Source organism: Quercus suber, unplaced genomic scaffold, assembly GCF_002906115.3.
Source record: "Quercus suber isolate HL8 unplaced genomic scaffold, Cork oak 2.0 scaffold_236, whole genome shotgun sequence".
In the NCBI taxonomy this organism is placed as follows: Eukaryota; Viridiplantae; Streptophyta; class Magnoliopsida; order Fagales; family Fagaceae; genus Quercus; species Quercus suber.
In genome coordinates this window covers 537,429-554,330 of record NW_027069693.1, presented here as the reverse complement: position 1 = coordinate 554,330, position 16,902 = coordinate 537,429, and the positions used below count along the sequence as shown (strand labels likewise).

Here is a 16,902-nt window from a genome sequence, read left to right as displayed (position 1 = left end):
GAAAAACACAAACCTCAGTTTCGAAAAACAACTCCTCAAAGCATTAAATAATGAAAACAAAATGCATGAGTATAAGATGGAATGATTTTTCAAAAACCCAATTTTAATCCCAGTTTCTCCAAAGAAAATTTCAGCCATTCTCTTTTTAAATTCTCAAGCAAAAAAAATGTTTTGCATAATTCTCAAAGTATATTCAAACTTGGTTGGTCAGACCAAAAACACACACAATAACATGTACAAAGTTTAGCAAAGAGTAACTTGTATAGTGTGTGCAACTAGCAAAAACTTTGAGAAACATGTGAGGTGATATGTAAATAGCAATCAATCACAAAGTCTACACAATCCATCACATAAAATTTAAAAGAGACTATCACCTAAAGAGTTACATCATATAACTCCCACATCTCCTAGAACAAAAGCTTGTAATCATGTAAGTTTCTTGTATTTTTGCCTCATTTTTTTATGTGAGATGGCAACAAGCCTAATAGTACACACCAATTTTATTTATGTGAGATGGCATCAAGCCTAATAGTGCACACCAATTTTAAGCATTAAGCAATTAAGCCGAGGCATCACCTTATGTTCTTTTTGTGCATGTGCTACACTTTCTCGAGCACAGAATTTTATGATATGCACTAAGGTGTTCATGATTGGCTAGTGAACAGTGGTGAGATAGTTATTTATGCCTTTCTCAAAAGGATCAAGTCCGACAGTCAAATAAAATGTGACTTCAAGATCAAGACAAAGTGATAAACACCATAAACATCTTTCCCACACAACATGCACTACAAAGCTTCAACTAGTCAAGTGCAATAAATAAGCTCATCAAAGCTAAACAAGGTACATAGGACATGATATGTGTAAATAAATTGACCAACCTTGTTTTCAAAAACCAAGAAAACAATGTCAAACACATTTTTTCTTTCTCCTTTTCTCCCTTTTTTTAAAATTTTTTTTTTATTTAAGAGAAAACAAAATAAATCCTAGAATGAAATGCATAAATGTAATGCAATGCAAATCCTAGAAACAAAACAAAAGAAACACAAAAAACCAAAGAACAATGGTCACAGAGGAATGAGCAATGAAGCACAAGGACCATGTCAGAAAGACTCAATTAGGTCGAGTCTTTTGCATCCAAAACCTTTTAGATGCACCATGAGCATTGGAGTTCTTATTCACATTCGCATGATTTCCAACTCCAGAATTGGAATAAAGGTTCAAAGCCTTTACCAATTCACCAATAAGTGCCATAGGATCTTGTGCTTGAGGCACAGGCACCTTTGGTTTAGTTGCTCTCTTAGCAGCTTGAAGCTTGTAATAGTTAGGACGAATGTGTTCAGACTTTCCACAGTAATGACAAACCCAAACATGTTTACCATGCATCTTATCCTTAGAAAGGGTAGGTTTAGTATAATGCAATGCAAATCCTAGAAACAAAACAAAAGAAACACAAAAAACCAAAGAACAATGGTCACAGAGGAATGAGCAATGAAGCACAAGGACCATGTCAGAAAGACTCAATTAGGTCGAGTCTTTTGCATCCAAAACCTTTTAGATGCACCATGAGCATTGGAGTTCTTATTCACATTCGCATGATTTCCAACTCCAGAATTGGAATAAAGGTTCAAAGCCTTTACCAATTCACCAATAAGTGCCATAGGATCTTGTGCTTGAGGCACAGGCACCTTTGGTTTAGTTGCTCTCTTAGCAGCTTGAAGCTTGTAATAGTTAGGACGAATGTGTTCAGACTTTCCACAGTAATGACAAACCCAAACATGTTTACCATGCATCTTATCCTTAGAAAGGGTAGGTTTAGTTTCTCTCAGATCAACCCTAATCTTCTTAGGAGGTGAAACTTCTACAGGTTTTACTACCTCACTCACAGGTGGTTTGACAGTTTCACCCACAACCTCACTCACAGAAGGTTCAGAAGAAGATGAAGAAACAAAGTCCGTGGAATGTGGAGTAGATACAGAGATGCTTTCAACATATCCTATCCCAGATTTATCAGAATGATACTTTTGAACATTCAGCATGTGATCAAGTTTAAAACTAGCAGTTCTAGTAACAGATAAATCATGTTCTAAAGTTTTAACTTTATCAAGTAAAAGCATGTTCTCAGATTTCACATGGTTCAAAAGATCATTAGCATCAAATAATTTAACAAGCAAATTTTTCTTTTCAAGCTCAAGAGAATCAATTTTCTTCAGGCCAAGTTCAACATTCATAGCATCCTTCGCAGCAACTTTGCAAAGTTTATTATAGGCCTCTTAAAGATCTGCATCCTCAGAGAGTTCCCCATCAGAAGGGTTCTCCTCAACAGATATGCTTTCATTAACTATTGCAGTAGCAGTGAAAGCAATGAAGTTTCCATCCTCGTCACATTTAGACTCATCATCAGAAACCTCATTATCACTAAGGGTTACAACCATAGCTTTACCCTTATTTCTCAAGAATGTAGGACATTCAGATTTAACATGACCATACCCTTGACAACCAAAACATTGAGCACCCAAAGAATTGTTTGAAGATTGACCTACTTTTTCTCTAGTTTTTTCAAAGTTATTAACCTTAGTGGGATCATTCTTCCTAAAGTTTCTAGGTTCAGCAGTATTTGTACCTCTTGCCCCTCTATTAGTATTTCTTAGAAAGTTTTTAAAATTCTTGGCAAGGTAAGCTATCTCTGTAGTAGAGAGCTCATCCTCAAATCCACCAGCCTCAACATTATCAACAGACTTAAGAGCAATTGATTTGGATTTGTTTGTTTTGGATAAGTCAGACTCATAGGACTAAAGAGATCCTATAAGCTCATCAACAGGGATGGAGTCCACATCCTTGCTCTCAGTAATGGCAGTCACTTTGGGTCTAAAGTCTTCAGTTAATGATCTAAGTATCTTCCTAACAATTTTAGGTTGATCATAGATTTCACCCAAATTAAAAGCAGAATTAACAATATCATTCAGTTTGGCATAAAATTCATCAAAGGATTCATTATCAGACATCTTAATGCTCTCAAACCTAGAAGTTAATTGCTGCAGTTTGTTTATCTTAACTGCTTTTGTGCCTTCATGCACAGTTTGGAGGATTTTCCAAGCAGTATGAGCAATCTCAACATTAGAGATCCTCTTAAATTCCTCCATAGAAACAGCATTGAAGATGGCATTCATAGCTTTGCTATTGAAGCCAGCTGCTTCTTTTTCAGAAGTTTGCCACTCACTCACAGGAGTAGTGGGCTTCTCCCATCCGTACTCAACGAAATTCCAAACTCTCTCATCAATGGATTTCAGGAATGCTTTCATCCTTACTTTCCAATAAGCATAGTTATTCCCATCAAAGTGAGGAGGAACAACAAGAGAGTATCCATGCTCCATGATAACAGGGGTCAAGGATTAGCTCAGAGATCAAAAATCTCAGACAAAAGAGCTACCTGCTCTGATACCACTTGATGGAAAATTTAGACCCCTTAACACACAACCAGATTGAGTAGCCTAGTTAATTAGCCAAGTTGTTACTTAGTCAAATTAAGTAATCCTAGGTTAAACCAATCAAACAATCATATCAAGAATATATAGCAGCGGAATAATAAATAACTCAAGATGTGATCACCCAGGAAAACCAAACCGGTAAAAAACCTGGGGAGGATTTTACCCACCGATCCTCAAGGCAAAACTGAATTCACTATGAAAGAATCGAAGTTCATACAAAAGGACTTACAACCTCCCCGCTCGACTTTCTAATGCTACCTACTAGTAGAACTTACTGACACGACCCCGTGCAAGCTTCGAATCCACGGACTCCTTCTTTCTTGAATTCTTCAATCAGCTACAAGCATCCACGCTTGATATTCTTTAAGCTTCAATGGTAGCAACCAAGTTGATCATCAAGATGTTGAAGTAATCTCAATCTTGAAAACCCTAAGTTTTGTGTAAAGGAAAGCTCCTCTAGATCTCACAAGAGATTTACACAAAGCAGCAATGTATGAGCAACAATACAACTGGAGCAACTCTAAAAACGTGGCTAGGGTTTTGCCTTATATACCTAGGGCAAAAACATAAAACCCTAAATGTTTAATGAGTTAGGGCTAAGTTGGAAAAACTGTAGAAAACGCAATCTGGTCGACTTTTGATCGATCAAATCTATTCTTCGATCGATCGAGCCAGACCGAAATGCCCCAATGCATCTACAATCTCTCGATTCCAACTTTACAATAATTAAACAACTTTGAGCACACTTTAACAAGAATAAACAGATTGTTTTGATCATGGTTTGCCAATATTATAAATTAAAGTTCTAAATACATAAATTCCTAAACCTTTAGAACCTAACATAATGGGATTAGACAGAGACGAGTAAGTATCTTAATTAATGGGGTAGGGGAAATGCAAGTTTCATTTTCAATAATAATAATATGAAAGAATGATTGAACACTAAAACACAAAATTTTTCAAAGTAAATACCATGAAACTATATACTATAATCTGTGAGCACTAATAATATAATTCCAAAGTCATTAAATCTAACATATGGTAATTTATCACAACTATATCACACTATCGCATAAACTGATCAAGGGATCCACCCATTCACAACTGGCATGATATTATCCTCTTTGGTGTGCAGTTTCTTGGCCTGGTGAGCAATAGCCTCACCTATACCCTTAAGGTTTTTTTCTCCCCCAATGGGCAGTAGGGAGAACGTGTTAAATAGGACCTCTTTTGCATGTAGTCTTTTGGCCCTATGGGCAGTAGCATCATCCACACACAATTAAGGAACCTCTTCCCCTTATGAGCAGCAAGGAAGAATGCATCATATATAGTGAAAGGGCACAGACTTGGATCTGATTCCATTGTCACAAAGACTATGGAAACCAAATCAGGTGATTACCGAGAAATCACACATGGCATAAGGTAAAAACAACATAAAGCTCACAGGTATACATGTACTTTCAAATACATAGTTTATATTTAGGTAATTTCAAAAAAAGAAAAAAAAAAAAAAGAGGATAATTACACTTTTCCCACCTGTGATTTGCCTCTAATTCTGTGTGCCCACTCGTGGTTTAAATTTTGACACTTTGCCCACTTGTGATTCTGACCATTACCTAGCCATAACCCACCTCTCCACTCTCCGTTACTCTAACACAGAATAAGTAAAAAAAAAAACCCCAAAATGGATCAAAACACTCACTCACTCCTAAAACAAACCCCAAAACTCCTAAAACTCACTAACTCCTACAATGGGCTTCGCTTGAGACTCTTATTTTCCAGATTCGAGCTGAGGAAGCAAGTTGCTATCAGTTGCTCCTCCTCTGTTTAGCTATGGGCTTCAATTCACAAACTGAAATGGAACTGGGTTTTGATTGTGGGTGGGTTTTAATCGTGCATGCTCTTGGGTGCCACCATGGGTATTGAACCTGGGTTTTGATCTTGCATAGTCCTCTATTCAGCATTAGCAAGTAGATCAAAACCCTCTTTAGTTTTTAATTTTTGAAACCTAGGGTTTGAAATTGGGTTTTTTAATTCTTTCTTCGAGTTTGAGTTTCTTAAACTGTTCTTGATTCCATCTTTCTGTGGGGTTTTAAGGAAGGTAAGATTGAATGTGTCGCCTACGAACATTGTGCCACTTTCTTGTAACAAATATAATAGTGAATGTGCTGTTGTATTTGAGTGTATTAAATGTACTGCATGGAGTATCCTTTATTAAATTTGTAGAAATTTTTTCTTTGCCTTTCTTGTATGCTTTTGCTATGTGTATTTACTTGTGATTATTGTCTATGTTTAAGTCCATAAGGACCTTGAATGCTTTTACTAGTAAAGTTGTAAGCATGCTTGTGTTGGCTACCTTCAATGATTATCTTCTTGCAAAATGAATGGCCTTAATTTCCATTTTTAGACACCTCGAAGATAATCTTGATGATTGGTTGACAAAAGAATTGGATAACTATTTGGATGATGACTACTTGGTTTTTGACTGCCCAGGTGTCCTTACTTGTCTAGTTGTATGCTTGTTTGTATAAATGTTTATATTTATCATGATTTTGACTTCGCTTTATCGCAAACTACTTGTTAGTTGTAGTTTGTTTCCATAAGTTGACAATTTATGGATATGTCTCATGACCATGGAAAATGCATAAACACAAAAGCAGTAAATACCTTAAGCTATTTTTCTAGTTTTAATTTTATTTTTTGTCTTTTATACAATATTTTATTGTCTTTGCCTTAGTTGTGAGCCTTGCACAATAACAAATTTCTAATATGAAAGATCTCATAGTCATGTCTACTGTATTTTGACTGAACAAAAATTCTTTGTAACGTCGTTATAATGTAATGGTTGAGACTTTGCAAAAGGATAATTGTAGAGAACAATTGGGATACACTTGATGGAAGAAAAATGTGTAGTAGATCTAGTGGTAGAATAGGAAGGGCTTCCACTTATGATGCATTTAGCGGTCTAGCCTTTATGGTACCTTTGATTGTTGAAACCTTTACAATGCATTAATGCAGGACTTCAATGTGAGTTTATCTTACTTAATTTGATAAGTGTTAACAATGGTTTATGCTGTCACACATGCTGAAAATTTGAACTATGCCTTTTCTAACAGATTTGTTAGCCTATAAGCTTGTAACAAATTTTTGCTATGTCTTCATCAACTGGCAATGGCTCTACAACTAGTGGTTTCTACCGTGCTGAAGATGGTCATTTATGTACCCTTGAGAATTGTGCCCTATGAACAAGTCGAAAAGCTGATAACTATGGAAGAAGATTCCTCGGTTGTAGTCAATTTAATGTAAGAAATAGTTACATTGTTGTATTCGATTTGAATTGAATTATTAGTTGTGATTTATTGTGAACTGTGAAACTAATTGTTATAATTGTAATGATCAGGTCGGTCCCAAATGTGGCTTCTTTCAGTGGATGGATAACGAAACTTGTAAGAGTGACCATGAAAGGATAAGTATGCTTAAGAATGAACTGTAGCTTGCAAATCAGAGAGAAATGACAACTAGGGAAAAGGAAGAAAGATCTAACTGAAGGGAACGAGAAACTCATGAGCTTTATGTAGAAGCTAGGGAGAAACTTAAGAGGGTTAGAGAGAGTGAGAGATTGTACAAGGTGACACTAGTTTTGTCATGATTATTTTTCATTTTTGTAATGTTGTTGTTGTATTTTGCCTCAGTGAACAACAATGTAAGGGTGAGGAACCTTAATCTACCATGATGCTTGGGGGGGTGTTGAAATGTTATTGTATCTATCTCCTGAAATGGAAAGTGTTGTTTTTGTGCAAATATTCTTTAGTATAATTTTTTTTTTTTTAACTTTATTCTGTGATTGATATATATTGGCACAAAGTGTTATGTGGAAATGTTAATAACGTGAATGAAACTTGGAACTTGCCAATGATTAATAATCTTCCATAAAAGCATTCTCATTTGGGTTTGTCAGTTCACCTTTTACTTTGTGTTAGAAAGATTGTGCAATAATATAAAAGGAGCTGGGAACCCCTTTGTTTTGGCCTATATAAATAACTCTGCACATTTCAGTAAATATGAAAATAGTCTATCAAACAACAAGATACGTTAGGTTGCATATAAACTTGTGGGATATATAATGAATAAATAATTGGTTCCAAAAGTAGTGTCCAATTTTTTTAGAATATACCAAAATAATACATAAAAATCACTCCTATAACAACACAACTATGCTGTGTCATAATTTTACTGTGACATAAAGCTCAAAGACATAATTTTTTTTGCTGTGTCAATGCACACTTGTGTAAATCCACCAAAAGCACAACAAGACAAGCAAAACATAGTCCTGTGTAAATCCACTAAAAGCCAAGACAAGCACAACACAACAAACTACTTTATTATGTGTCAATGCACATTAACTGCTTTTAATAAAAGTGAACAGTCATTGTGACTTTATGTCACATGCAACCAAAATTGCCAATATTGTTTTTGACACATCCTGTGACTTTACACTTTACACATCTTCCAACCAAAACCCAACTACTAGTCCACCACACATCAGACATACACATCTTCGAACCAAAATTACTAATATTGTTTTTGACACTTGAACATGCTCAAGCAAATACTTTAAGTAAATACATTAAGCGTGGGAACTATAACAAAAAAAGTTGTTGAAACTTTAACATCTTCCATTTTCATTTACTGCTTTTAGTGCCCTTGCCAGCTGCCTTCTTGCCCTTTCCACCAACTAGTTGAAACTTTGTTGGCCTTGATACACCACACGTTCCGCCTTTAAACCCCCTAGCAGCATCACCGCCACTTCCTTCACTTGGTACACCATTAGTGCTCACAGATGCACTTGGCTACATAACCAAAATCCAACAGTTAGCAACTTGGTCCAACAATAGCAAGTAAGAGGAAAAAGAATAAACAAAATAAAAGAAAGTAGAGGTGCCTAAGATGGTAAAGAATCCCATGTCGTATGGAAGCTCGGTTGTGAGGATAAAGAGAACCAGTTGGCTCTAGATCTAGTTGGAGGTTGAGTTGTTGCCTCAAAGCTATTGTTTGGTGTAGGTTAAGATGCAGTTTAACCAAAAGCTTTATATGTAGGCTGAGATCTAGTGCTTGCTGGCTGAGATGCAGTTTGAGGTGTTGCAGTTTGCTTTGTTTTTGTAGATTTACTTCCTTGTAACTACAAAGAGGGTTGTACAAGTTACATACACATGAAATATAGGAGGAAATGAATATAGTTCAAAGCATGGAAATACTTACAGTAGTTGATTTAGCAAGTCTATCTCTTCTCTACCATGGAGTTTCACCAGTGATGTCTGCCTTACACCCTCTTGCATTATGTCCTTCTTTATGGCACTTCCCACACTTGATTGTCTTGTTCATCCTAGAAACTCTATAAGGGTTCCTTGGCTCTTCAGGATCTCTTTTTCTTTGCTTTGGTGGTTTTCCAGGTGGTTTATACACATGAGGAGCAACCGGAGCAGATTGGTTAGTCTCAACCCACTCAGACTGGCCAAGCATTGGCTGTATTATCTCTTTGTAAGTTTCAACAAATGTCTCTTTCCAATAACAAGGATGCACATATTCCTCCACTTTCTCTAGGTTCTTAACAATAACAGAGATCTCATGTTTGCAAGGAAGTCCTATCAAATCCTAAATCCTAGAGCTGCATGCCTTCTTAACCAGGTCAACCATATGTCTCTCATGACCATTATCAACCTCATACATCGAACTGCCTGCTGGAGTAGCGCTGAAAGATATAGACTCATGTTTTAAATTTTCTAATTTGTCTTGAATATTAGGACACACCTTTCCAGTGTATTTTGCTATAACTTTTTGTTTTTTGTATTGTTTGGTCATGTGCCTAACTCTAATCCACTCCAACATTGCTAAAATTGGCTTATCTCTAGCTTCTAAGATCATGACATTAGAAGACTCACTCGAGTTATTAGCTAAACAGTCACACAAAGCTCTACTATTAAAGTGAGACTTAGACCATTGTGCAAGGTTGATGTTAGTTAAACATGTTGACATCCTAGCTAAACAGCCTTGACATCCAAATCTTTCAGTTCCTACATTCTTCTCTCAAACTCCCTGATTGTTGTGGCACCAGCATATCTCCACAATGTATCCTTCAACTCCAAGCCCTTATGATCCACTTTAAAATTATTATAGATATGCTTGACACAATACCTATGCTCACAAGTTGGGAACAACATCTCAATCGTAGGTATAAGGCCCTAATTCATATACAAAACAGATCAACTAAATATGTTAGTTAAACATATTGAAATGAACTGAGGCATGTATTATTGAACTTTAAATAAATGGGTTAAATATGTTAGTACACTACTAAAGTCATACCTTTTGTCTATCAGTGATGAAGACCAGATTAAGTTGTTCTAGATTCCCAATGTCATCTGAAAACTGTTGTAGAAACCGTACCTATGAATCTTTGTTCTCTTGCTCAACAACAGCAAATGCAACTGGAAAAATGTTATCATTTGCATCTTTAGCTATGGTAGAAAGTATTTGCCCCCCAAATCTCCCTTTCAGGTGGCACCCATCTAAACCAATGATTGGTCTACAGCCTCCCAAAAAACTAACTTTTTGTGCATTATACTTGATATATATTCTCTTAAATTTGGGCTGTGCATTTTCATCTTCCATTTCAATTTGCAAAATAATCCTACTTCCTTTATCATTCACTCTTATCATCTCTGCATAAGCCCTAAGCTTTTCATATTGCAACTGTGCATCCCTAGTAATCAAGTCAGTAGCTTTCCTTTTTGCCCTATACACCTGACTGTAACTTATATCAATTTCAAGTGCTTGCTTCACATGATGTTGAACACCAACCACTTTCCAATTAGGATTTTTGTCAAACTCCTGCATAAACTTCTTTGCAACATAACTTGAAGTCACTTGGCTATGTTTGAAGGATCTAGGGCAGGTGCACTCTGGATTGAATTTTTTTATTTGGAATATCAACTCCCTAGATAGTTGAGATGCATAACACCTCCATCCATATTCATTTATGCAATAAACTGATATCTTCTTCTTCTCATTTAGTTTGAACTTGATATCTACTGGCTTCTTTATAGCATATTCCCTCAATGCCTCCCTAAATACCTTAGAGTTTGGAAATTTCATTCCTTTCTTTAACTCTGGTTTTCTCATGTCAATTTGGGCATTAAACTCAGGTTCTTTTGCTGCAGTTGGTGCTGGCTGATCATCATCAGACCTTGTTAGACTTTTCATGTCATCTTCAAGAGGTGGGTCAACCCATTCACTCTATTCAAGAGGTGGGTTAGCTGCAATAGTCCTACGTGGGGCTGCTGGATCCTCATGTGTAGATGGCCCATCATCTCCCTCAAAGGGCCTATATAAGGCTACTGCATTGACACTACCTCCATCATGTGTAGATGGCCCATCATCTCCCTTAGAGGGCCCATGTGGAGCTGCTGCATTGACACTAACTCCATCATGTGTAGATGGCCCGTCATCTACATTTCCAAACACATCATCATCAAAATTTGGCCCCTCAAACCCTTCCTCCAACCAATCAATATCTTCTCCATCGCTTCCTTCAGCATCCACATTACTCACCTCATGCACATCATCATCATCATTTGCTACTTCATCATTACCAAATGGTTGTTCAACTACAAGTGGCTTCTCACCACCCTCAACATATAGTGTTATTTTATTTGTAGGCCATGTAGCATGAATCTCACACATATAAACTACATCATCATCTCCATTTATAAGCCGTAACCCTTGCTCCAAATTTCTTCCAGGAATAAGATAATGATATCCACTTGTACTAACTGCCCCCACATCAAAACAAATATCTTGTATTTCAAAATAACTAAGTCTATCTAGGTCAACATTATCAACAAAAGAAGTACTAACTCCTAAATCTATCAAATCTGGGTTCCACACAAACTTGCCACCATGATGAATCTCAAAATTGAATGTCAAGTTAGCCATCTACATATAAAATACAACAGAATAAAGTATGAGATGGGCTTGCATGTGGAAAAGTATCATGTGGTCCTATGGTCCACACAAAGCACAACACAGAAACAGACAATATTATTAAAAGTTTTTGTTCTGTTTTTGGGAGACAAACCCTTTTCAGAATGGAGTGCTTTGTGTAGACCACAAGACAATATCAAATGATCATGCAAATATAGAATGGAGTGCAAGTGCTCAACTTTATCCAAGAAAAATAAGTATGCATTGTATGCGTAAATATGCTAGCTTTCTTTCATGTGGATTGTGTGGTATTCTCAAAATTAGTAACTCTAAGTGTAGAAGTCTCAAATCTAATTATTATTAATAGATTAAGTTGATTCAAATACTAGCCAATATATTCTTAATGTAAACATTTATTAATTTCCTTGCAATGAACAAACCTTATACATCAGACTTACAGAGACTGCACAGGAAAGTGACCAAGAAGATAACAGAGTCCCTAATAGGCTAATACATTTTAGTGCTGCCAAGACAGCCATATCATTATCAAATTGAAAAATGAAAATTAACACTCTTTTACTGCACAACTTGAATATTAATTACAACATTCACTTATTGTCATAATAGAAAGGTATGTATACAATAATAATAACAATTTTTTTTTTTTTGATAAGTAAGAATGTTATATATACGAATGGCTACTCTATGCATGAAAAAACATAGAGCAAACCCAGAAAATACAAGACAATAATAATAACAATATAATCTTTTATTTTTATTTTTTAATAGCATAACTTCCTCCACATGTGCTAGTACAGTAAAAAGGGTAATGCAACTCAACAATTTCCTCCAAAATCAGAGTACGTATTTTAGTTCTGTAAATTAGCAACTAGTTACACCTAACTACTATTATAATCTTTCATGAAACAAAAGTAAAGAGAAAAAAAAAATGCCACAAGTAACCTGCAAAATGCCAACTAAATACTACTAATCATTTAGCTACTCTGATATCATAATCTCTTTCAATGTTTTTATTAATGAAACAATAACCTGCAATGCTTTCAAAGTCTACAATGCCACAAGTATAACAATGAATCCCATAAAAATCCAATACAGCTAGTAATGCCACTGAATTAATTTTTTATAATCCCAACCAAAACACCACATTCAATACACTCAAATACAACAACACCTTCACTATTATATCTGTTACAAGGCCTACTCTGAAACACATGTCACTATCTAACATTTGATTATGAATGTAGCTATGTAGGGAGTCAACTTTCATAGGCATTTTGTCTAGTGTGATTGCTTGGTGTTATGGGCTTGAGGCGAAGCACATCAAGCACGTTGGCACGGTGCTCGGCATGACTGGTGCCGTGAACTTGCAGACCATGACAACTTTGTAAGATTAGTCAAATTCCCATTTGGGTTATGACTTGGGGCAAGACCATAGATAGAACTAATGGGTCACATTTGCATTGTGGTCCCTCACATTTGCATTGTTCTCCACACACATACAGAGGCTGTATATAAACAACAAAAATCAAACAGGTTATTAAAATAATATCAAAGAAAGTGGCACAATGTCCGTAGGAGACACATTCAATCTTACCTTCACAACTAAGGCAGAGACAATAAAATACTGTATAAAAAACAAAAAATAAAATTAAAACTAGAAAAATGGCTTAAGGTATTCACTGCTTTTGTGTTTATGCATTTTCCATGGTCATGAGACATATCCATAAATTGTCAACTTATGGAAACAAACTACAACTAACAAGTAGTTTGCCATAAAGCGAAGTCAAAATCATGATAAATATAAACATATATACAAACAAGAATACAACTAGACAAGTAAGGACACCTGGGCAATCAAAAACCAACTAGTCATCATTCAAATAGTTGTCCAATTCTTCTATCAACCAATCATCAAGATGTTAGGGTTTGTGCCCTAAAATCCAATTTATTGGCATGTCATGAATAATTAAGTTGTTTAATTGTATGAGACCATTTATGAACTAATGGGACATTATCTTAGTCTATGAGATGCATAGTATGTGATTTATGTGAAAAGTCACAGAAAGATATAAATCACAAGTTCTTTGTAAACTCAGAATTTTAGTTCGTAGTCGGTGATGAAATTGGGCGTTTCATCTGCGAAGACTATAACATATCAACTAAGATGATTTGTCTTGATCATGGAAGTGGAGACTTCTAGTTGGTATGTTGATATGTTTTAAGAGTTAAGACATATTGAACTGGACCGCTGTGAGATTTATTATTCTCCTAATGACTGTCAAATGAATAATAAAGCTCACGACTGTATAGGAAATTATGACAATGCTGAATCAAAACATGAATATTTACTTCAGCTCCTTTAAGCACCATGTCCAAAATTATTTCTTAGTTAATGTGATTCAACTAAAATAGTAGCTAGAGGACAAAATTTATGACAACTTTATTTTGAGACCTTGAACTTAAATACAGGACATTATCATTTTGCATCCATAACCATATAATATGGAACCTAAAAACCATACTATACTAGGTGCAACGACAACCTAATCCCGGAGTCAATATTCCTCGGAAGCGAGGTCATACCAATCACTATGATCAGGCGAGAATTATTCTCTTTATTAATGCTATCATGGTAACTCTTACCAAACAAAAATAATTTGCTGCTCTTACTTTGGCCTCTAAGTAATAATGACATGGCTCCGAAGGGAGGTTAACATTACACTTAGTCTAATGTATACCATTGCCTAGAATCAATGTGAGTCACCAAGTAACTCCACGGAAGCGTGGTCGTTCTCAATGTAAAAACACACTTCATCTATCATTAAGAAGTTTAATCTGTAGTACCATGAATTAAACACCCTCCGAAGGGAGCAAGGCATATACGCCAAGGCGAGGTGCCTAATCACACTACTATAAACCAGCAATGGAGGCCGTGAGAATCAACCCTTGAATCTCTCTCCCACTAGAAATTTTAAAACAAGTGGATTGTCTTGAAATCATTGTGATCTAATCACAATTTTAACCCTACACATCAAATGTGTTTAATTGTTTAAATTCAATGTGATGTAACTATGTCACGTCACAATAGCGTAACGAACATTCGCGCAATCACAAAGAAGTTTAACATTGTAATCCGTGAAGTAAATACCCTCCGCATGGAATGCAAGACTCGAAGTCAAGACAAGGTATCTATTCACATTACAATAAACTTAACAAAAGGGTTATTTCATCACTCCCACTCATTACTTGGGTTTTTCTTCAAATAATTGTGATCCTATCACAACTAATAACCTTGCACTTAATCAAGACTCTAATCTAATTAGAATCACTAACTAAAATGGAAGTCCTAAACTATTTAGGATTCCTTAAACACTAACGAATCAAAAATTAGTTATATAGAACTCTATCCTTAATTTACTTAATTTACTAGATAAAGTATTCTAATCCCATTAGAAACTATATAACTTTTAATTAAGCTTTAATCTCATTAAAACTTCTAATTAAAATAAATTAAGTTAAAGACTTTTAATCATACAACAATTCTAATCTCATTAGAATGTTTCTTAAAAGACAAGTCCTAAACTATTTAGGACTAAGAGTTCTATTTAACTAATACCTTTGATCTCATTAGGTCTTTTAGTTAGAACTATGTGTAATCTAATCACACATAACCTTACTCTTTTTACATGTGAAAACACTTAGAAAAAAATATGATTTTCTTTCTTTCGATCGATCGAAAGTGCCCCTCGATTGATCGAAAAAATTAAGAAATTCAAACTTGATCCTCTGACTCCTTCGATTGATACTCGATCGACTCTCGATCGATCGAAAAACAAATTCGATCGATCGACTAACAATCGAAAATCTATCGTTCTAAGAAGTCTGATCACTGTCTCATTCGATCAATCGAAAATGATTTTCGATCGATCGAAAATCGCGAAACTTGAATTTCCAGAAATTTTTTTAAGACAGTTTTCTTTGTTTTTCATGAACAAACATCTTTCAAACGAACATGACAGACAGAGTTTGATGTCAAAACTGAATTCTATTGATGCTATAGCCTTTAAACTCAATTTAACATACTTAAATTTAAATTTAAACAACATCATAACATCAATTCCAGTTTTCATCAAATCATAGTTTCAACAACATGCAGAAAATTATTCTAACAATATGAAACTATCTTCTCCAATTCTAAAACTCACACAACATGTTAAACAATACGAAATTGAAGACCGCTCTGATACCATTTGTTGGAAATAAAGATAAATGCAGCGGAAAATAAGTTTTAAAACGGATCTACTTCATTCGATATTGATAACATGCACAAAGTAAATTTCAGAATTAGAGAACAAGAGATCGTACCTTGAAGCGGTGAATTTCAAAATCGAAGATCAAACGTTCTTGGGAAGACTTTCAATCTTCACTCCAATTCCACTTGATACCCAAGATGTGTGGTCTCTCAATCGGTAACAAAAGGGTGATTAGAGAGTGACAAAAAATCACATCCACACCATTTCACAATGATGTTTCTCTCTTCTAATATTCTGAACGTTTTTCCCTTTTTGTATCTAACCAATTATCTAATTGGGCTGGCCTTTTGGGCCTTTCCAATTGGGCTTAAGTTTGTGGCTTGGAGTGGGACCAAAAGGGACCAATAAGACACTAGCTCCAATGGGCCTTGGGCTTTTCTGTCAACTCTTGACAAGTCCAAAGTTACCATTAACTATATTTAATACCACTATATAAATATAGTTGCACTCTAGGCCTTATAAATAAATTATTTCCCAAGACTTTATTATACATTCAACCCCTTCATAAAAATATTCGTAGTAATACAAAGTCATGAAATGTTGACTGCCACTTTATAGATTACTACATCTTAATCCTTGAGTACCCAGTTTAATCCTTTATGTTATTCATTATATATTTATGAAATCCAATTCCATAAATATATACTTTAGTAACTCTTTACTAAAGTGGTTGGGCCCAACACTCTGAATAACCAAACCCATTAAACTTATCTCAAGGGAATATTTTATATCTCTGTTAAGAGACTATGAACTCCATCTTGAGAATACATGTTCCATCAACACTAAATGCGGCTGCCCAACATACTGAGATTTTGACCATAACTTATAGATCTCACTCCTGATATATCAAAGCAACCTACATCTCATGATCAGGTCCATTATTCTCTCAGGATTTAGAGTTGATGTAAATAAAAGTCGTGAGCTTTATTATTCATTTGACAGTCATTAGGAGAATAATAAATCTCACAGCGGTCCAGTTCAATATGTCTTAACTCTTAAAACATATCAACATACCAACTAGAAGTCTCCACTTCCATGATCAAGACAAATCATCTTAGTTGATATGTTATAGTCTTCGCAGATGAAATGCCCAATTTCATCAC

General features: G+C 35.3%; 1 protein-coding gene across 1 annotated transcript; it reads right to left on the bottom strand.

Annotated features, from left to right (window-relative positions):
* Positions 1-9,929: 9,929 nt before the first annotated feature.
* LOC112035336 (uncharacterized) lies at positions 9,930-10,745 on the bottom strand. Its single transcript, XM_024068164.1, has one exon. It carries the CDS (start codon positions 10,743-10,745, stop codon positions 9,930-9,932), a length of 816 nt encoding a protein of 271 aa, XP_023923932.1.
* Between the last annotated feature and the right edge of the window lie 6,157 nt (positions 10,746-16,902).

Bases quoted from the DNA above. Each gene is read 5' to 3' on its own strand.
- LOC112035336 (XM_024068164.1), bottom strand. From the start codon at position 10,745: ATGAAAAGTCTAACAAGGTCTGATGATGATCAGCCAGCACCAACTGCA.